The sequence below is a fragment of the Gobio gobio genome, assembly GCF_949357685.1.
Source record: "Gobio gobio genome assembly, chromosome: 8".
NCBI classification, from domain to species: Eukaryota; Metazoa; Chordata; class Actinopteri; order Cypriniformes; family Gobionidae; genus Gobio; species Gobio gobio.
In genome coordinates this window covers 48,800,418-48,823,450 of record NC_137114.1, presented here as the reverse complement: position 1 = coordinate 48,823,450, position 23,033 = coordinate 48,800,418, and the positions used below count along the sequence as shown (strand labels likewise).

Genomic DNA, 23,033 nt, shown 5'->3' with positions numbered 1-23,033 from the left:
GCATATTTTTTTTACAGTCTATGGTTAATATAGCGTGTATTTTCTGGTGCTGTTTAGGGTGCAGCAGTAAAAAAAAAATCAGAATTGGAGAGTCTTTTTTACCACACTCATCACAGATTGAATATACAGATGATGATTGACAGTTTGCACATTTAAAAACTCTTTCAAATCAAGTTAAGGAAAATGATCTACTGCCCGCTTCTAGGTATTTTCAACTGGCCAGCATTTTGAGACTGCAGTGGACGTGATAACCTATAATGCAATAAGAGCTCACTCAAGCACTGAGGAGCTAAACCATTCAAGGCCTTAAAAGTAATCAGCAAGATTTTAAAGCGTTTGTGATGTTTAATAGGGAGCCAATGTGGTGTTGACAGAACCAGGCTAATATGGTCAAACATCCTGGTTCTAGTAAGAACTCGAGCTGCTGCGTTTTGGACCAGCTGCAGTTTATTTATTAAGCAAGCAGGGCAACCAGTAGAGCATTACAATAATCTAGCCTTGAGGTCATGAACTAACTTTTCTGCATTTTTCATTGAGAGCATATGTCATAATATAGATAGATTTTTAGGACGGAAAAACACAATTTTTACAAATGTTAGAAATGTGGCTTTTGGTTTTTGAACAAGGTTTTTGTTTTATCCTGAGGGTTATCCTGTAAATCCTTAATATTTAAAACCATCTCTAAGCAATGCAAATGATCAACAGTTTGTTTAATATTTTATAGACTCTATTACAGCCACCAAATCTGGTGGACTGAAGCTTTAGGACTTTTTTGTTCCTATGCTTTCAATAATAAAAGATAAAAATGAACTCCAACCTCTTTGTATGATACAAGACATGATCATTTGGTTGACAATAATCTCAAATGTATTTATCACAGTATTAAAATCACAAGATTAAGAATGTTTAAATGCATTAATGTTATTAAAATTATGTAACTCATTCTCTGTGTTCATTAAAGGATTAGTTCACTTCAAATTAAAATTTCCCCATTCCTCGTCTGGGATCATGCAGAGCCTCCAATGCGCTTCGTAACTAAATTGATTTGGACCTTCAACTTTAATGGTTGCCATTGAAGTCCATTATGTGGAGAAAAATCCTGAAATGTTTTCCTCAAAAAACTTGAACTTGAAAAAAGAAAGACATGAACATCTTGGATGAGATCGGGTTGAGTAAAATATCAGGAAATGTTCATTTTGAAGTGAACTAATCCTTTTAATAGATTGATCGAGACATGATGTTGTTACGGTTTTATTTCTCATAATTGCATAATCAGAACACATTATAGTGCACTTAATAATGAAGTAAAATTAATTGAAAAATCTAATTCAAGCAAAACCTGCTTAGCACACAATCCACCCTGACAGAATATAAAAACTACAACTAAGACCTTATATACATTTTAAAAGTTGTTGACTGGTGAAGCTTCAAATCTCAAGTCTTTCAAGTTTTCTGAGCTTTAGACAATACCATCAGCATCAGTTAATCTTTGTTAACGTTTAATAAAAATACAGCTGTTCATGGTTTGTTCATGTTAGTTCACAGAGCATTAACTAATGTTAACAAGATTTTAATAATGCATTAGTAAATGTTGAAATTAACATTAACAAAGATAAATAAATGCTTTGTAAGTGCAGTTCATTATTAGTTCATGTTAACTAATGAACCTTATTGTACCTAAGTGTTACCATAAAAACTAATGTTGCTCACTTTCAACATTTTCTCATGTGAATGAGAAGGCTTGATAAATGTCTGAAACTCTCTCCACACTGAGTACAGTGGTACGGCTTCTCTCCAGTATGAAGTCGCTCATGTGATTTCAGGTTTCCAGAATGAGTGAATCTCTTGTCACAATATGAGCACTTGTAAGGTTTTTCTCCAGTATGAAGTCGCTCATGTATTTTCAGGGCTCCAGACCGAGCGAATCTCTTGTCACAGTTTGAGCACTTGTAAGGTTTTTCTCCAGTATGAATTCTTTGGTGCTGTTTCAGTTGGCCAGCTGTTGTAAAGCTCATCCCACAGTCACAACACACATGATCTCTCACTTCATCATGTGTTTTCTGGTGCAGTTTAAAACTGTTCAGCCTTGAAAAACTCTTTCCACAGAGAGAACACACATGAGGTCTCTCTTCATCATGAGTTTTCTGGTGCAGTTTTAAATGATCTAGTCTTGAAAAACCCTTCCCACAGAGAGAACACACATGAGGTCTCTCATCTGAATGAACTATCAGGTGTTTTTTTAGACGTGATGATGAAATAAAATCTTTACCACACTGATCACAGTTAAACGGCTTTTCTCCAGAGTGAATGCCGAGATGTTTACTGAGAGCTGTTGTATCTTTGAAACTCTTCTCACACTGATTACAGTGGTACGGCTTCTCTCCGGTATGAATTCGCTCATGTTCTTTCAGGTTTCTAGACACACTAAAACTCTTCTCACAATATGAGCACTTGAAAGGTCTTTCTCCAGTATGAATTCTTTGGTGCTGTTTCAGTCCGTCAGCTCTAGTAAAGCTCTTCCCACAGTCACAACACACATGATCTCTCACTTCATCATGTGTTTTCTGGTGCAGTTTTAAATGATCTAGTCTTGAAAAACACACATGAGGCTTCTCATCTGAATGAACTATCAGGTGTTGTTTTAGATGTGATGATGACATAAAATCTTTTCCACACTGATCACAGTTAAATGGCTTTTTTCCAGAGTGAGCACACAGATGACTTTTGAGTCCAGATGTATATGGGAAACTCTTTCCACACTGAGAGCAGGTGTGCAGGCTTTTGGCTTTTGCTCCTTGAATTGTGATGTCACAGTGTTTCTTCACTTTGTTTAGTTTGTGTCTCACTTCCATCTGGTCTGAAATGAATATATTAAGAACTTAGAATCAGAGCAAGATTTTAACACTTAACACAAAACAAGACATCAGGGGTCTGTTCTTCGTACCTCACTTAATACATCTGAGATGATTTGACAGACCCTAGATCTTTTAATCGTGATAACTGATCTCTGGCTAATTTGGTTTTTCAAACGAATTTGCGGATTGGATTCAAATATCTGGATTAAATATCTAAGATTACTGCACGTTCCTGTGTTCACTGAAGAGAGGGCAGATGCATCCAGACTCAAAACCACGATCAGTAAAGCAGCGATTGGCTGGCGTCAAGACAACGTTATGACATCATATAATTAAAAAAGCCACCTGGCAAAAAAACGACAAATTTCTCGACCTTATTGTGGCGAGCAGCGAGGCCGAGGGACCGTGAGGGCGGGACGAGGCGGCGCTCATCAGAGAGGATGAGCGCCAGCTGCGAGCCGCAGCGATCTCGGCCCTTGCGGAGGAGTGAGGGAGTATAAAGGAGGAGCGACGACAGTGAGGGACGAGAGAGGACCAGGCCTGGATTTTATGTTGAGTTTTATTTACGTTTTGTTATGTGCACGCTGCAGTCGTCCGTGAGGGGCTGCAGCTTTTTATTTTCATTTGGTGTTTGTTTGTATGTAGGCGGCAGTCGACCGTGAGGGGCTGTCGCCGCCATTTTATTTTGATTAAATGTTTTGATTGTCCGCCGGTTCCCGCCTCCTTCTTCCCGTACAAACAACGTTTACTACACTTATAAATTGGGGATTACAAATGAATACATTGTTATATCTAGGTTTCAATGTAATGGAATATAACTGAAAACATTATCTATATTGTGTTTTACATTTTGAAGTAAACTTGAGGAAATTCTAAGGAGATTACGTCAGGCCGTGTAAGTGTTTGATACATTAAGCCTTTTGTTTTTATGCACTTCCTGACTATTTACCATGACAATCTTAGAGCAATACTGCCAAAGTGATTGGATTAGCATCTAAGCATTTGAATGACACTGTTATGCTGATTGAATTAGGACAGGTCTCACCGTTATGTCTGAGGTGTGTCCTTTACCTACACAGCATTTGCATTCCTTTGTTTTAGAGCTGCAACTAACGATTATTTTTTCTGTCGACTAATCTAACGATTATTTTTCAGATTAGTCGACTAATCTAACGATTATTTTCTAGATTAATCTTATTATTCTTTTTTACTGATTATTGTATTTCAAAGAGGGTAGTGAATTTGTATATTATTTTAACATGAAATCAATGAATGATGACAATATTAATTGTATTTCAGGAAGGGTAGTGTACATAGTATGCCATTTTATAATGAAATATATGAACACAAGAAGCTTTTTAAACATAATATATAATGATACTATTCACCATAAAATGTATACAGAGTAGGCCTAATTAGGAAAAGTTGTTTACTATAGTAGTTGAGTATGATTTACTTATTGATTTGTGTCAATAGTAAACGAAAATGCACTTGTATTTATCTGCAAAAGGTTCACATACAGGAGCTTTCAGCATAGTGTTAATGTATAACTAGTCGTCTATTTTGAAGATACATGTGCATAAACAGCGACTAAAGCTGCCAGAAGTTTTTGCCCAAACTTCAAAGACACATTTAAATTATTAAAGCTAGAGGCATATCTTAACTTTAATGTTACTTTAATCATGTAAACTACCTATATACAACAAGTTATTATGCATATGTGTTTGGGACAGAGGGGAACCGGGTCGCATTAACAGGAGATATATGCAGCCCATAATAAATAAAAGCACGAGACGTACTGGGGTCGGAGAAGAACCCCGGAAAATGTGACCGTCTGTTGCAATACACGCGCCACGGTTCAGCTGCGCGAGAGAACACTGGCAGCAGGGTTGCCAGGTTTACACAACAAAACCCACCCATTCGTTACTCAAAACTAGCCCGAAACAAGCCCAATCGCGTTTCGGGGAGGTTCTCTGGTAAACATCGCGTTCGGGGGGTTAAATATGTGTGTTTTTTTGCTTCAACCCGCGGACATGAGACACAGCCCGCGGCAACAGTGTAGAAGTAGCCCAATTCCGCGGAAAAAAGCGGACTTGGCAACACTGACTAGCAGTGTGTGAAAGCTCCCGCGCTCCATGCGTGCAGTGTGAAACCGGCGTTACAGAGTGAGAAGCGACCAGGAGTACAAACACAGTTTTATTCGGCTTCTGTTTAAAGTACTCCCACACTTTTGAATGTCGCGGTCTGGCTTTATATGATAAATGATCATTTTCACTATGCCCGGGAGCAGAAGCTGCCCTTATTCTAGATCTTCTGTTTCATTCTAGAACGTAAATAATGTGCTGCCGACGCGTCGACGCATTTCACGCACGTCGACGTATTTTCGTAGTCGACGTCATCGACGACGTCGACGCGTCGTTGCAGCCCTACTTTGTTTGAATGTCTCCTCCCCTGCTGTATAATCCCTCCCCCTGAAATGTAGATAAATTGCATTGCTTTGTACTGTTAAGTTAGACTTGATAACCTCAGCCGAAAGACAGCACGTTTTCTCATTAAAGAATCCTGCTGAAAAACCTATCCAAGTCTCCTGGTCTCTTCTTCAAACGAGGAAAAGGAAATTCACAACATAAGGAAACAACCATAAGTCAATTTGAAGCAGATTTGTTATGTGACAGTATTAAAGTTTCTTAAGGGTCAAGATCAAGTTCTCTGCATCTCCTGTGCTGCATTATACAATCCCATAATATCAGTCATCACTCAAATTAATGCATGACTCAGAGTAACTGTACAACATGTGTGTAAAACTGCAATAACATTATAAAGTAAATCATTCCATCCCAAATAAATCTCTCAATCAAGTGGCTGTGTCTATAGTATTATACATTATAATATTATACACATTTTTATATTATTATTATTATTTAAAATGATTATTGCCCCTGGTTCAGTAAGGAACTCTTGTAATAATATATTAGTGGTTGGGACAGATTTTAAGTATCACCTGTAATCTAATCCTGTTTACATGAACTGAGCTGCTCGCGAGCAGGTTTAAGCTACCAGACCTGTTGCTATGACAGCAAGTCCAGGATGAGCGTCGAAGAACCAAACAATCCAAGATAATGCCAAATCAGCAACAGTCAAATCCAGCTAACCGAGTTAGCAACGTACGAAGAACGGACCCCAGATATCTGTCTGTGTGAGCATCGAGCATCTTTATCTGATGTGCAAAGGTCAGTTCCATCACTCGCTTGATAAAGTGATTAAACGGCTATATTATGAGGATTTATGTTATCTGCATATAATGTTATATACAAGGTTATGAACATTTATATTAATTTCTCTATCATTTATGCTTATTAATTCACAGAATCATTGAAGAATCAAGAATGGACACCAACCTATTTGTTCCTCAGTATCTTCATGTTTTATTCTGGATGGATCTGGATAACTCATGTCTTCAATCTCCTCTTTAATAAACTCTATCTTTAACAGTCACACAGATTTCAGCTGCTACACCTGGAGTTTGTCCTTCTCTTTTAGGATGATGTGATGTGATTGGTGAATTGTTGTGGGACAGACAGCAGATCTGCAAAATTCAAAGAGACGATACTGAATTTACACTGAATTAGCAGTGGTGCAAGTATGACGCCAGAACCCGGAAGTCTAATTCACCACTGGCTCCTTCAAGAACAAAACCTTACGTTTCAAAGAGGCTTTATTTTACTCATAAATAATAATAAAAAAACATTATAATACCCCATAGGAAAATATTGAAGGAACCAGCTGTGAATTAGACTTCTGGTTCTGGCGTCACACCTGCACCACTTTATTTAGCCTATATGGACTACTTGCACAATTACTTCTGTGTTCTGCTTATTATAACTCAAGAGTTTACGGTAACAGCGTTCAGTGCAACCACATACATGAGAACGCAGATTATTACGATGTTTTATCGCTGTCGATCGATTAAAACAATGAATCTCTGCGTTAACCTTAATTATCTGGAATCAGCTGAAATATTATATTTAATATATTTTAATATGTTATATAAATATATTTTATTTCCAACTGAGCATTCTGAATAATAACTTATAAGAAGCTAGTTATTTTAGTCTATTAAGTTTAAATATGGATATTTTTCTTACACAAACGCATCACTTGCCTCAGATCTGTGTGGAGCAGTTATATGATGCATAGATGCACTTTTATGGACTTCAAAACAGAACTCCCCATTCACTGCCATTATAAAGCTTGGAAGTGCCAGGACTTTTATTAATATAACTCTGATTGTATTCGTCTGAAAGCATAATGTCATATAGGATGACTTGAGGGTGAGTAAATCATGGGGTCATTTTCATTTTTGGGTGAACTAACCCTTTAAGTGCGTCACGATTCATCAAGCTCAGTGCAAGTAGTCCATTACTTGAACATCTCTGATAGAAATAGAGAAATGTAACACTGTTACATTTGCTTTCAACAAAAGGTTTGTTCAACTCCTGTCCAAAGTCTGAGAGAAACAACAGGACCATCATGTTTAACTGAGCTGCTGAAAAGCCTCTTTGTCTACAAAAGTTCCCTGTTTTCCCCTCATTCATTATGCTGATGTCTGAGATCTTCTGTAAAGTGGCACATTAAGCACATTTTATTGGTGTAATAGAGTCAGAGTTTGTGGAAAACTCTCTGCCAACATATTATTACACTCATAATAAACCAGGACACACAACGCATTTCATTACATTGGTCCTTAAATATGTAAACTCTAGAGCTGATTAATGTTAAACTCTGTAATCTGAGAAACATCTCTCACCTGCAGACTGGAAATATAAGGCATCAGGAGAAAATAACACACATTTCTCCTTCATTCACGATGGTTAACAGCGCTTCAGCTTCAACTAGTGAGTTTTTCAGCTCTCCTCTTCCGTGATTCTCTTCTGCGCATGCTCAGCGCGCCCGGTGTCATATTTCTTAAAGGGGCCGCATATTCTTAAAGTATCAATGAAATAAAAAAATGTTTTGGCTTTTAGTATGAATATGTTAGGCTTACCAGTGGTGTGCGGTGATGTTCTGAAATGAAGAGAGAATGGCTATTTGGTTAACAATAATACTGTACATCCCAAACATATTTATTACAGTATTAAGATATAATAATGATTAACTCATTCTCTGTGTTCATTAAATAGATTGATCAAGACAAGATGTTGCTTTGGAATTATTTCTCATAATTGCATTTACAATCAGAACACAATATAGTACACTTAAATAAGTAAAGGAATTAAATATATCTAATTCAAGTTGAAATGAAATTAAGGATCAATAAATAAATACGAACACATAAGAAATGGCATTTATTGATTATGACAAATTTTATTTGACATGCACAACACTGACCGAGGGAACAAATGCACACAGCGGTGCTGTTTTAGACGGGTTTGTGTTAACCGCTAACATATAATAAATATTTAAATATATATAAATATTGATTAATACTTTGATTATAACTCACTCAGGATATACACAGATCAGGCATAACATAATAACAGGTGAAGTGGTTTCTGTGGGGTACTGAAAAGCTTTTTGTTTTTGTTTTTTCCTCCCCTATACAAATTCACAAACACACATTAGATTAGATTAGATTCAACTTTATTGTCATTACACAAGTACAAGTACAAGGCAACGAAATGCAGTTTAGGTCTAACCAGAAGTGCAATAGCAGCAAGTGCAGGATATACAACGGTTGCATAAGTGCAGGACATGGATATGTACTGAATATATATAAATATATATAAATAGAGAGATGGTAATTACTATAAACAGAATTTACAGGTGAATATGTACAGTGAATAAATATACAGATGGCTATTACTATAAACAGAATTTACAGGTGAATATGTACTAAAAATATAATATAATATACAGATGGCTATTACTATAAACAGAATTTTACAGATAGAGGTATACAATGATATGTTAGGCTAAGATGAGGAATATAGCAGTGGATTAAGGTAGTGCAATAAATTATTGACAGAAGCTATCCGAAAAAAAACAAAAAAAAGTGTAAAAGTGCAGTGGAAAGTGATTGCATATTACAGTTAGAAGTAATATGTAATAAGGTGCAAAATGCAAATGTAAACAGTAGGTACTGTAAATAACAGTCGGCAGTGCAAATGAGCATAATCCAATTAAGGTATGGTAGTGCAAAATGCATAAGTAAACAGTTGTTACTGTAATAAACAGTCAGTAGAGCAAATAACAAAGTGAAGGCAGATGTGAGGGGGGAGAGGAGAGTTAGCAGTATATGAGGGAAGTGGATAAACGGGGGTTTGAGTTCAGTAAAGAGACAGCTCTGGGGAAAAAACTGTTCTTTAGTCTGCTGGTCCTGGTCTGGAGGCACCTGAAACGCCTGCCGAAGGGCAGGAGAGAAAACAGTCTGTGGGCTGGGTGAGAGGAGTCCTTGAGGATGCTGCGAGCACGATGCAGACAGCGTTTCCTCTGGATGTGTTCGATGGCAGGTAGTGGAGTCCCTGTGATGCGCTGGGCAGTTTTCACCACCCGCTGCAGTGCCTTGCGCTCCGCAACAGAGCAGCTCCCATACCATACTGCCACACAGTTGGTCAGGATGCTTTCTATTGCGCAGTGATAGAAGTTCACCAGGATAGCCGAGGAGAGCTGATTCTTCCTCAGTGTCCTCAGGAAGAAGAGGCGCTGGTGAGCCTTCTTGACCAGGCTGGAGGTGTTGGTCATCCACAACATGTCTGCCGAGATGTGGATCCCCAGGAACTTGAAACTGGAGACACGTTCAACAGCCATTCCATTGATGTGGATGGTGTCGTGTGTGCCTCTTGACTCCTTCCTGAAGTCCACGATGGGCTCCTTCGTTTTGGTGGTGTTGAGGAGCAGGTTATTTTCAGTGCACCATGTGGCCAGGTGCTGGATCTCCTCCCTATAGGCAGTCTCATCGTTGTTGCTGATGAGACCAATCACCGTAGTGTTGTCCGCAAACTTGACGATGGAATTGGATCCATACACAGGCTTGCAGTCGGAGGTGAAGAGGGAGTAGAGAAACGGGCTTAGCACACAGCCCTGTGGTACACCAGTGTTAAGAGTGATGGATGTGGAGCGAGTCCTGATCGAAAACATTCTGGGGTCTGTCAGTTAGGAAATCCAAAAACCAGTTACACATTGAGGTGTTGATGCCCAGGTCTCCAAGTTTGGCTATTAACTTGGTTGGGATGACAGTGTTGAATGCTGAGCTGAAGTCAACAAACAGCATGCGTGCATAAGTGTTCTTATTGTCCAGATGAGTGAGCACAGAGTGCAGTGCCATGGAAACGGCATCCTATGTGCTCCTATTGCTGCGTTAGGCAAACTGGTGTCCAACGTGGATGGTAGAGAGTCTTTTAGGTGTTCCAGGACCAGCCGCTCAAAGCACTTTATAACGATGGGTGTGAGTGCTACAGGGCGGAAGTCATTAGGGCACCTCGGGCTAGAGTGTTTTGGCACTGGCACAATGGAAGTGCGTTTAAAGCATGATGGTACAGCTGCTTGGGCAAGAGACAGGTTGAAAATGTCTGTAAAAACCCCAGCGAGCTGCTCCGCACATGCCCTGAGAACACGACCAGGGATGTTGTCTGGTCCAGCAGCCTTGTGTGCGCTGATCCGGCTCAGTGCCTTGCAGACATCTGTGGAGGAGAGTGTGATTGGTGGGTCAGCTGAGGGTTTGAGCTTGGTGGCAGTTTCTCTGTTGTCTCTTTCAAAGCGAGCATAAAAGTAATTTAGCTTGTTCAGGAAGTTTACATCAGTGGCTGCGGGGGTGGAGTGGGTGGGTTTGTTGTCACTGATGGCCTGAATGCCCTGCCACATGCGTCGAGGGTCAGAGTTGGAAAAGTGTCCCACTATCTTTAGCTTGTAGCAGTGCTTGGTCTTTTTGATGCCCCTCTTCAGGTTTTCTCTGGATGTGCCGTAGGCTTGTGCATCTCCTGATCTGAAGGCAGTATTGCGTGACTTCAGCAGGAGTTGCACTTCCCTGTTCATCCATGACTTCTGATTTGGGTATGTGGTGATCTGTTTCTGGGTTGTAACACTGTCAATGGTGGTATTGATATGATCCAATACAGAGGAGGTGTAGGAGTCAATGTCCGTGTGAGCGCCACTGGTGGCTTGAGAAGCAAACACACTCCAGTCTGTGTGTAGAAACTTTTCCTGGAGTGTGGAATCTGCTCCCGCAGGCCACACCTTGATGGTCTTCACTGATGGCTTCACACGGTTGATGAGGGGTGCATATTTGGGGGTGAGGAACAAAGAGAGGTGATCTGACTGTCCCAGTCGGGGGAGGGGTGTCGCAATGTAAGCTCCAGCCATGTTTGTGTAAACATGGTCTAAGGTTTTGTTTCCTCTGGTGTGACAGGAAACATGCTGGTGAAACTTGGGTAGCACTGACTTTAAGTTTGAATGATTAAAGTCACCTGCAAAAAGCTGCTAAAAAAGCAGCTTCTGCTAAAACCTGCTAAAATCAGCTTCTTGGTGATCGGTCTGTTGTTTACTGATGGCTGCGTGAAGTTCTTTAATAGCAAGCTTGGCATCAGCATCCGGGGGAATATAGGCTGCAGTTAAAATGGTGGAAGTGAACTCCCGCGGTAGATAAAACGGTCTACATTTAACCATGAGTAACTCAATGTTAGCTGAACAATGACTCCCAACAATAGCAGAGTTTGTGCACCAAGCTTTGTTAAAGTAAATGCACAATCCACCACCTCTGGTCTTTCCAGAGCCATCTAATGTTCTATCCGCCTGGAGCGTGTGGCGACCCGCTAGCTCAATAGCGGTGTCCGGTATTCAAGATTCAAGAGTTTTATTTGTCACATACACAGTTATATACACAATATACAACTGGCAGTGAAATGTAAACAGGTCCGCTCCATGGACAGTGCAAATAACAGTTACAAGAACACAAGGGAAATTAAAATAGAATAGAATAAAATTAGAATAAAAAGTATTAACATAAGTAGAGTTATAAATAAATCAAGTAAGATAAAAATAGGAAATAAGATAAAAATAAAAAAATAAAATAAAAATATAAAATATAAAGTAAGTGGATATGATAAGTGAGATAAACTGTAGACTTAAAAATAAGTGGTTAACATAAAATATATATATATATATTTATATATAGAGAAGTATGATGTGCATGCAATAGGTATAATTGCAAATCGGAGTATAATGTGCAAACAGGAGTATGATGTGCAAACAGGTTTATTACAGGTTGTTACACAGTAACAATAGGAACGTAAAGTGCAGTGCAATGGCAGTATGTGAATGTTAATGTTTAAACTGGATGTTTATGTGTGTGCGGGGTGAAGTGAAGTCACGTGACTGAGTTCAGGAGTCTGATGGCCTGGGGGAAGAAACTCCTCCTGAGTCTTTCAGTCTTTGCCATCAGGCTACGGAAGCGCTTACCAGATGGCAGCAGGGTGAAGTGAGAGTTTGCAGGGTGATTTATGTCTCTGATGATTTTGGTAGCTCTACCTCTGCAGCGTTTGGTGTAGATGTCCTGCAGAGACGGGAGAGCTGAGCCTGAGATGCGCTCGGATAAGCGCACCACTCTTTGCAGGGCTTTGCAGTCGTGACTGGTGCTGTTCCCGTACCACGCTGTGATGCACTGAGTCAGGACACTTTCTATCGCCCCTCGATAGAAAGTTTTCAGGATGGCTGGTGAAACCCTGAATTTCCTCAGCTGGCGCAGGTGGTACAGTCTTTGCCTGGCTTTTTTCACCTGTGTCTGGATGTGTGTAGTCCAGGTCAGATCCTCGGAGATGTTCACACCCAGGTATTTGAAGCTGCTCACTCTCTCTACCGGTGTCCCGCTGATCATGAGAGGGGAGTATGACCGATGCTGTCTCTTCCTGAAGTCCACAATCAGTTCTTTGGTCTTGTTAACATTCAGAGAGAGACAGTTGTCCTGGCACCATGATGTCAGTTGCTCCACTTCGTCCAAGTATGCCGTCTCATTGTTGTTGGAGATGAGACCCAGGACAACAGTATCATCAGCAAACTTGATGATAGAGGTGGAGCTGTGTGTGGACAAACAGTCATGGGTGTAGAGAGAGTAGAGCAGGGGACTCAGCACACAGCCCTGTGGAGCTCCAACACTCAGGGTGATGGAGGTGGAGGTGAACTGGCCTACTCTCACCGCCTGGGGTCTGCCAGTGAGGAAATCTTCAATCCAGAGGCAGAGAGAAGAATTCAGGCCTAGATCCAGGAGTTTGTGTGTTAGCTTAATGGGAACTATGGTGTTAAAGGCTGAGTTATAGTCAATAAATAGCAGCCTGACATAGTTCCCACTTTTGCTGTCGATGTGAGTGAGGCAGGAATGAAGGACGTGAGAAATGGCATCTTCAGTCGATCTATTGGGAGTCTCTCAAAGACCTTCATGACTAAAGATGTGAGAGCCACTGGACGATAGTCATTTAGGCAAGAGGGTTTACTGATCTTAGGTACAGGGATGATGGAGGATCGTTTGAAGGAGGTGGGGACAACAGATGTAGCAAGGGACTCGTTAAATATGGATGTAAAGAGCCCTGCGAGCTGATCAGCACAGGACCGCAGAACACGACCTGAAATACCATCCGGCCCAGCAGCTTTCCTGACATCCACACGTTTGAGTGCTCTCCGAACCTCGTCCTCCGAGACAGAGATCACGTGACCGTTGCTGCTCTGAGGGACTCTCTCTGACGCGTCACTCGCCGGAGTCGCGCTGCCGCGATTACCATCAAAGCGAGCGTAGAAAGAGTTTAACTCGTTCACCAGCAACGGATCAGCTCTCACCTCTGCAGAGGATTTAGTTCCAAAAGCACAGATGGTCCTCAGTCCCTGCCACATCCGCCGGGAGTCGTTGAGTTGGAAATGAGATTCCACTCTGTCTTTATAGCGGAGTTTTGCGGCTTTAACGGCGCGCCGGAGGGCGTAACATGAAGCTTTGTACTCCCTCATATCCCCCGTTAGGAGACCGGCATTGTAAGCGGTAGTGCGCGAGTTTACTGCAGTGCGAATTGAACTGTCCACCCACGGTTTCTGATTAGGGAAGGACGTTATAGTTATTGTTTGTGTGGCTTGCTCTGTCAGTGTGTTGATAAAGCAGAGCGCCACTTCTGTGAAATCGCTGACGTCATCAGAACTCGCGCGGAACATGTCCCAGTCGACGTCATCAAGAGCTGCCTGTAGCGTGATCTCTGAATGGGATGACCAGCGTTTGACTTCCCTCCTCACCGGGGGCTCTTGAACGAGCCTTTGTTTATATTCCGGTGTGAGGAAAATGGCGGCATGGTCCGATTTGCCAAAAGCTGGCTGTGAACGAGCTTTGTAGGCGTTCTTAAACGGAGAGTAGCAATGATCCAGTGTGTTTGCTCCTCGTGTGGGACAGGAGACATGCTGGTGAAAGTTTGGCAATACTTTCTTTAGGTTAGCTTTGTTAAAATCACCCGCGACGATGAAAACAGCGTCGGGGTGTTTGTTTATGAAGCCGCTGGTCACATCATGGAGGGCAGATAAAGCCAGCCCCGTGTCTGCCTGTGGTGGAATATAAACGGCAGTGGCGATGACCGAGGAAAACTCCCTCGGTAGGTAGAAAGGCCGGCAAATGATAGTTAAATGTTCCAAGTGAGGCGAGCAGGATCGCGAAAGAATGGAGATGTTCCTAGGATCGCACCATTTCTTGTTTATCATGAAACACACTCCACCGCCTTTAGATTTCCCGGTCTCGGCTGTTCTGTCCATCCGAAAAACAGAGAAGTTCTCGGACGGCGTCACGGCTGTATCCGGGACCGCTGGTGTGAGCCATGTTTCGGACAGACAATAGATGTTGCAGTCTCTCATGTCCCGTTGAAAACTTATCCTGGCTCTAAGATCGTCCATCTTATTCTCCAAGGATTGGACATTTGCGAGCAAAATGCTCGGGAGAGGAGGGCTGAATGCTCTTTTTCTCAGTCTGTTGCGGATCCCAGCGCGTTTCCCGCGGTGTTTTTTGAATCTTCGCCATCGACTCGAGTGGCCATTGTTCAACTCGGCGTCCCGGCGAATCTCAGATGGAAGATTGGAGAAAGTGTCCTGAAACAGGTCAGTGTAGCGGTAACCAAATTCCAGAAGTGTTTTGCTGTCGTAACAGATCAAAGCAGATGATCCGTTGGAAAAAATAGAGAGTAAAAGAGAGTAGAATAATAAATAAAAGCAAAGTCTTAGCGGAGCGACCTGAACGGCGACCGAACACGGCGGCGCCATCTCAATTCCATCTAAGTCTTCCACTGTTTAACCAGGTTTTCGTGAAGATTAGGATGTTACAGTTCAAAATTTTCTTGCTGTGTGTGATTCTGAGTTGAGTTTCCTCCATTTTGTTCACTAGCGACCGTACATTGGCAAGGAAAATGCTGGGTAAAGAGAGCCGGTGTGGTGTTAGCCTTAGCTTAGCTCTCAGTCCTCTGCGCTTCCCCGTCCTTTGTTTACGGTCTCGCGGCCTGCGAGCACTTCCGCCTGGCCGGGTAGAGTGCATAGCCTCGGGTGTCCTAGTGATCTCAGGAAGGAGTCGAAGACTGTCCATAAAACTGTCGGAAATTCGCAAACCAATATCCAAAATCTCACCACGGGTGTACGATGTTAAGGCACAACTGTTCTGCACGAACAGACCCGAGATGAGCAAGAAAAATACCGCAAAATTGCAGAATCTGGAGAGTCTCAGAGCCTCGCGATGTACTCGCGCCGCCATCTTGGGTGACGAGTCTTTAAACTTAAGTTCTTCAGTAAAAAACCTTTTGTTCAGTCATCTAAGTCTTCAAGTGATTCTTCTGCCCGTGGGTCCATCCTCTGTTTGTTATCCACAATAGCTCAGTGGTAAAGAAGCAGTTCAGTTGACTTGAAGACCCGAGTTCAATCTCAGCCTCAGATGCCCATCACACAGAGTAACAAAATGTTCCCCTGTCAGATCTATTGTGATAACTGTGCCACAATAGTGACATACGTAAGGCACATGAGAATTCATAAAAATACACCTAATTTAACCTTTAAGTGTGTTTTGCCAGATTGCAGTCAGACTTTTCAACGTTTAAAGGCCTGTACACACCGGGACGAATATCGCACGCGCTTATCGCCAGCGTTTTTCGTGACGTTTTTCGTCTTGAGTGTTCACACCCAAGCGATTTTCACTGGCGATGCGCCGAGTGAACGTGCACATTCAGTAGATGCGCTCCCGGTACACAAGGTGGTGCTGCGGCACTTACGCTTCTGACACTCGCTTGTCACACAGAAGAAGAGGAGAGACAGTATTTACGTGCTTGCCAAAACCACAGATATATTATGTCTATGGCAAAACCATTCACACACTTTTTGCTAACTGGCAAGCAACATTAGCAGCTCCTCTTCTTCTTTGTCTACTTACTACTTCTTCTTCGTATCAATGTGTGCTCGGGAAGACCGATTTTGTGCTTGAGCGCCACCCAGTCGTGTTTTACTGTCACTTCAGCAGCTCCAGGCACGTGAACAAAAGCGCTGATCTCATTGGTCGGCCAGTTTTTAACGCGCCGCGTCAAAATAAAAAAACGAACCCGAGGCGGTTTTTTTTAAATGACGCTTTTACGCCTGGCGTTTTACGCGTTGGTGTGAACACTCACATTGGCGCCCATTGTTTAGTCACGAGGCGTTAAACGTCGGCGATAAACGCGCGCGAAAATCGTCCCGGTGTGAACAGGCCTTTAGTGTCACACTTACAGACATAACAAACGTGTAGTTATGCCTACTTTGTCTGGTGTTGAACTAACATGTCATGCTGATATCTGCAGTGCAAGGTGTGAGACTTTGACGGCATTTTACTCTCATTTGAAAACACATTTGAGAGGGGAAAAAAGTTTTGTGTCCTTACAGACACTGTAGCAAGAGCTTTACAATTTTATCCACATTCACATCACACATGAGTCGGAAACATAAAAATGGTGCTGAGGAAAATTTGGCTGAGTCCGTTGTGAATCCTGGTGTTTCCCATGAGAGTGAACAAGATCAATCTGAAATGCAGATTGATCCTCCTAGTGATGCAGGTGATAAACAAGAGATTTACCCAGAAATTGCTGATGAATCACAGTTCTTCAAAAATATTGCCCTTTTTTTATTTGAAATTGCAAGCAAAGTGTTTGCTTCCATCCTCTGTCATCCAAACAATTATTGAAGATTTTAAGGAAATACATGATATAAGCCAGTCACATTTGCTTTTCAAATTAAAAGAGAAGTTGATTACACTTGGGATTTCTGAAGCAGACACAAACAATGTGATTGAAGTCATGACAACTGAGGATCTCTTTAGGACCTGCAACACTCGACTCAGCCACTGAAAACTGATCAGAAAAGAAAAACAGTTTTCAAGAACAGCTTCAACTACAGTATGTTGAGCCCGTTCAGATCTGTCCAGGTCAGAATGAGGCAGGCAAAGAGTGTTTTGTATGTATGTTCCCAGTATGGTCCTAGGACAGTCTACATCTAGTGAAGGTGTTAAATTTGACAAATACTTCCATGTATGTCAGCCAGGGTTGCCTCCATGTCTTGGCCACAATCTTTTTGAAGGTATTGTATCCTCTGATCTGGCACTGTACATTATCCCAGACAGCAGCTGACCCCGAGCTGGATCCATCTTGAGTTTTACGGTGTGAATTAAGTGGTGATGCAGTCAGTGCTACAGTTGAATGCTAGCAAGCAAAGTGTGTTAATGCCTGTGAATGTGTAAAGTTTTCACTGTGAGGAATAAAGCCCAAGTTCATTGCTGAAAGTAACCGACGCCTGACTGTTTTGTGCTTCGGCTCTGTTAGCCAGGACCAAGTTACCTGCCACGAGCCAAGTTATTACATTGAAACCAGCTCGCTCCCAACTACGGTTCGGAGCACGGAAGCTAAGAAGGTAACACTGGGGGCTTCGTCCGGGAAGAGAAAGAAAAAAAAAGGTTTTGTCGGACGCGGAATGGCGGCGCGCGGGGCTAGAGTTAATGCTAGCACTTGGATGAAGAGGCCTGTCACGATGGAAACCTCAAACATACGCACCAACCCATTTCTTATGGATATAAGAGACACTAATATGGACCCAGTTAATCACGGGGACGGCCGATATGCCAACAGCACCAACTCTTTCACAGCTGGCATGGAGCGAACGTTAGCCGTGGAGGGAGCGACTGTTTAGGGCCGGATGCCGTCATTAAATCTAGCTTTGCCCCTCACACCACCGCCGTCATGGTTGACTAACCCATTCTTAATGTCCGGGGAACTACAAAATAAAGCAGACGGTGAGTCCATGTACTTTCATCAGCAAACTTGTGACTGTTCAAAACATATGGCAGCCAGCTCTGTTGCAGCTTTACCGTACGGTTTGGGAAATAGCCCCGCTCCAACATTTGCCCCACGTGCCGCTAACCAGCTAGCTAACCCGTTCACTCACATGAACTGTACGGCACGAAACCCTTTTTCCCCGGCCCCCGCATTGCACGCCCAGTTTGCTTCGACAACTTTTCCATCCTGCATGCCGACCGCTGGAGCTACCGACGGATTGTGGCTGAAATAGAGACCGCCTACGGGCCACGCTCCGACCATGCGGCGGCCATTGGCATTGAACTGAGACAGAGAGTTTGGGGGCAAAATGAAAAACTGCACATATTAAGGGACGACATCTACGAGAAAGTGTCCATTGTGTATGCTGACCGTGCAGAGCTGGAGCAGGACGCCATCAGTATGGAGGTTTTCACCCTGGAGGGTTTCAATGCCCTGGCCGACGCCGAGGTAGTGCAAAAACTACTGAAAGAGCAGCCGCGCACCCTATCCAGAGCATATGACATCGCACACAGCTACGAGACCACCAAAAGGGCCACCAGAACAGTCACACAATTCATGCACCCTGGCCAACGCGGTCTTGTAAATCAGAGAGCCAGGGCCACCACAATACGTGAAAATGACAGCCGGCCAGCTTGTTTGGAGCCAGTGGGGGTAGCTGTTTGGGCCATCAACTCGCCAGAGAGGGCTCCAAAATGTAATCAGCAATGGCGCCAGAAGAGAGACACAAATGTAAAAACGCCTATGGGGGATGTTCAATACCAAAACTGCTCCGGTCTAGGGCATATCCAGAGAAACTGCCCTTCCCCCCGTCAACCCAGACAGCAAGTCCGAACCTTCAATAAGAATACAGCACCCGACACAGGTATAGTGGTCACCTGCACTGCCAATCAGGAAGATGACGTGTGTTAAAATACTGATAAATGGACTGGAAATGTGTGCTCTGCTTGACTCTGGTGCTAGGAGGAATGTGTTGCCCCTCCATCTTTTTAACTCCATTCCCACAGAATCCTGAACCACAATACATTTACATGTATACATTTGGCAGACGCTTTTATCCAAAACGACTTACATTATATTTAAGGTCCACATTTTACATTTTGTCAGTTCTTGCTTTCCCTGGGTATCGAACCCCTGACCTTGGCGTTGCTAGCACCACGCTCTACTGTTTGAGCTACAGGAAACAATAGAGCCATCTGTCGCACAGGTCCTACAGGGCATCGGCCCCACTGGTCTGGCAGTGCTGGGGGAAGTCAACCTACCAGTACAAGTTGGGAGCAGAGCTACCAATGTGAACTTTATTATGGCTGACACAGCAGAGAACACAGCGGTTATCCTAGGGCACCCCTTCCTACATCAGACAAGTGCTCAGCTGGACTATCGTCGTCGGGAGATAACCCTCTTCAGAGAAAAGGTACCTTGTTTTAACCCAAGCCACACTACTAACTCTGTCTGTGTTTCTTTACCCAGCCACCTCCAGGTCCTGTATAACGAGAGCTGTGCTAGGCTGTCCAGGGGCGACCAGGAGAGGTTGGCCCGCCTGCTGCGTTCTTACAGTGATGTCTTCTCCACGGGGCCCACTGACCTTGGCCGTACTGGCCTTGTGCAGCACGACATCCTCACCACCCCTGGTCCACATGTGAAACAGCAACCGCGCAGGATGGCTAGAGACAAACAAACGGCAGCAGGTCAGCAGGTACAGCATAGCCTGGACGCCGGAGTGGCCCAACACAGCAATAGCGGCTGGGCTGCACCAATCTTTATGGTTCGAAAGAAGGACCAGACGTTGCGGCTATGCGTCAACTACAGGCCTTTAAATTAAAGAACCATAAAGGATGCTTATCCACTGCCCCGCATCCAGGACACCTTGGACACACTGTCCACTGCCAGGTTCTTCAGCACGCTGGATTTAACATCAGGGTACTGGCAGGTGGAGATGACGCCGAGAGCCCGAAAAGCTGCTGCTTTCAGCACCGGTAAGGGCCTGTTTGAATGGAACGTGATGCCTTTTGGACTGTGCAATGCGCCGGTCCTGGCCAGGCTGCAGTGGGAGACCTGTTTGGTCTACCTTGACGACATCATTGTCCTGGGGTGGGACGGAACTGAAATGTTGGAGCAGCTCAGTCAAGTGTTTGGCAGACTACGCGCAGCCAATCTGAAACTTAAACCTTCTAAGTGTGTCCTGTTCCGAGTGCAAGTGGCTTACTTGGGGCACATCGTCTCTGCCAAAGGTGTCGCCACTGACCCCCAAAAGATCCAAAAGGTGGCTGGGTGGCCCACACCCCAAAATATATCTGAAGTGCGTCAGTTTATCGGCCTGGCTTCGTATTACAGACACTTTGTCAAAGATTTCGCCTCCGTCACCAAGCCCCTCCATGAACTCACCAAAAAGTATGCACGCTTTAACTGGACGGGCGAATGCCAGGAGACTTTTGAACAACTGAAAAGCCAGCTGACGTCAGCACCTGTGCTGGGATATCCCCTCGAAAGTGGCAAGTTGCTCCTCGACACGGACACCAGTGACTGGGGAATTGGAGCAGTCTTTTCCCAAGTGCAAGAAGGTGAGGAGAGAGTACTCGCCTATGGAAGTAGGAGATTGTCAGCCACTGAGCAAAACTATTGCACCACCAGACGAGAACTTCTGGCAGCTGTCGAGTTCACCTCCCATTTCCGGCAGTACCTGCTGGGGAGATCATTCATAATACGGACTGACCACAGCAGCCTGCGCTGGTTGACTCGGATGAGGGAGCCTGAGGACCAGCTCGCTCGCTGGCTGGAAAAACTGGCAGAGTACGACTTCCAGGTGATCCTTCGTCCAGGGAGACACCATCAAAATGCGGACGCGCTCTCCAGAAGACCCTGCTGGACGTCGTGCCCATGCACAGTGCCAGAGCCTAGCCTCAGTGACCAGTTTCAGCACAAAGGGGTTCAGTGTAACATGGCTGAGAGTCCAGCTGCATAGGATGCTGTAGAAAATCCTGCAGAGCAACCTCCAGTGGGGGTAGTGGTTCCCGAAGGTGGCTATGGAGGCAACCCCGCAGTAGAGCCTAAGTATCCTCCAGTGGGTGTAGTGGATGCTTTCAGTGACAACGAAGCTGACTCTTTGTTTCGTCCAGGTGTCTATAGGGTGAATGAGCTGGCCCAAACTAACCTGTTCAGTGGTTGGACCCAAGAGCAGTTAATCAGTGCCCAAGAAACTGACCCTGATGTAGCACCAGTAAAGAAGTGGATGAACAAAGGGAGGGGCAGGCCACCATGGGTTGACATAGCACCCTACAGCCCTGCCACCAAAGCCTACTGGTCGCAGTGGAAAAGGCTCTATCAGAAAGACAGAGTCTTGCTAAGGAAATTCTACTACACGGATGGAAGAGTGTTCTATCCACAGATTCTGCTGCCACAGGAGTACCGCACCTCAGTGACAGAACAATTGCACGATGGTTCAGTCAGTGGCCACTTTGGAGGAGAAAGGACCCTTGCACGTCTCAAGGCCCGGTACTACTGGTACAATATGAGAGATGACGTCACTCTGTGGTGCCATACCTGCACTAGCTGTGCTGCGAAAGCCCGCCCCAAGAAAACACCCCAAGCCGCCATGGGCACAGTGCGAGTTGGTGCCCCCTTCGAATGGATTGCAGTTGATTTAATGGGACCATTGAACGAAACCAAAAGGCGCAACCGCTACATAATAGTGGTACAGGACTACTTCAGCAAATGGGTGGAAGCCTATCCTGTTCCCAACGAACAAGCAACGACAGTGGCTGAAAAGATTGTTTCCCAGTGGGTGTGTAGGTACGGAGCTCCACAGTGCTTACACAGCGACCAAGGTACCAATTTCGAGTCAGCTGTGTTCCAGGAAATGTGTGGCCTACTGGGAATCGACAAGACACGGACCACGTCGTTTCGGCCGCAGTCCGACGGCCAAGTAGAGCGCTTCAATGCCACACTGCAGAAAATCATAGCCACCACTGCAGAGTGATGCCATTGGGACTGGGACATTATGACCCCATATAAGGTTATGGCTTACCATGCAACCAAACACAGCTCCACGGGCCTGACTCCTAATATGATGCTGTTCGGATGGGAAATTACAGAGCCAGTTGATCTTGTTGCTGGGTTGCCGGGTTGCAACGGCTCAAGCTATCTCACCAGTTGGCCCGAGAGGCGCTTGGGAAATCTGTAGAGCGTGCCAAACGACAGTACGACTAAAATGTTTGCAGAGTCCAACACAAAGTCGGTGATGCAGTATGGTTCCTGGTCAAGGGCACAAGGAGAGTAAAGAATAAGGTGCGGAATAAAGTTCCTGCCTTCCTACGAGGGTCCGTACTTCGTGGTGGGTGTACTGGACGATTTGGTCTACCAGATTAAAAGGGGCCCACGGACGAAGATGAAAGTCGTTCACCACGACAAACTCAAAGCATACCATTCCAGGAGAACACTAGACAACGACTGGGTATTTCAGGAGGCTGAAACGTGGGCACCCGTGGAGGCACCACCCCCAATATCAGACCCCAGCTCGTCAGAAATCGATATCTACCCCCTTGACCTTTGGGGCACATCACCAGAGACAGAGGACCCTGTGGTTGGGTCTCTTCCAGGTCTTTTCTCTTCACCACCATCATCGTCAGCTTCACTGAGCAGCAGCCAGTTCCTTAGCCACCTTCCCTCTCCACTGGATGAGGCTAGGGGACAATCTGCTCGTCCACTTTTGAACCCCACTCCTCGACGTCGACCCAGGAGGGTCTACAGAGCTCCTGATAGGTTTGGTGAATGGATTGATCATTGAGTATATCTGCCTGAGATTGGGAGTAGGCGGATTGCTGCCCTCCTCAGAGCCAAA

At 44.2% G+C, this 23,033-nt stretch overlaps 1 protein-coding gene across 1 annotated transcript; it reads right to left on the bottom strand.

The window, feature by feature from the left end:
- Nucleotides 1-51: 51 nt before the first annotated feature.
- LOC307129942 (uncharacterized protein) lies at nt 52-7,785 on the bottom strand. The gene is made up of 3 exons (XM_079822747.1): nt 7,663-7,785; nt 6,254-6,441; nt 52-2,857 (listed from the first exon to the last, which is right to left on the bottom strand). Exons 2-3 carry the CDS (start codon nt 6,306-6,308, stop codon nt 1,713-1,715), a joined length of 1,200 nt encoding a protein of 399 aa, XP_079678873.1. The 5' UTR covers nt 6,309-6,441; nt 7,663-7,785; the 3' UTR covers nt 52-1,712.
- Nucleotides 7,786-23,033: the final 15,248 nt, after the last annotated feature.

Coding starts and splice junctions, on each gene's coding strand:
- LOC307129942 (XM_079822747.1), bottom strand. CDS start 6,308: ATGAGTTATCCAGATCCATCCAGAATAAAACATGAAGATACTGAGGAA. Junction 2,858..6,253: donor AGATACTGAGGAACAAATAG/GTTGGTGTCCAT, acceptor TATTCATTTCAG/ACCAGATGGAAGTGAGACAC.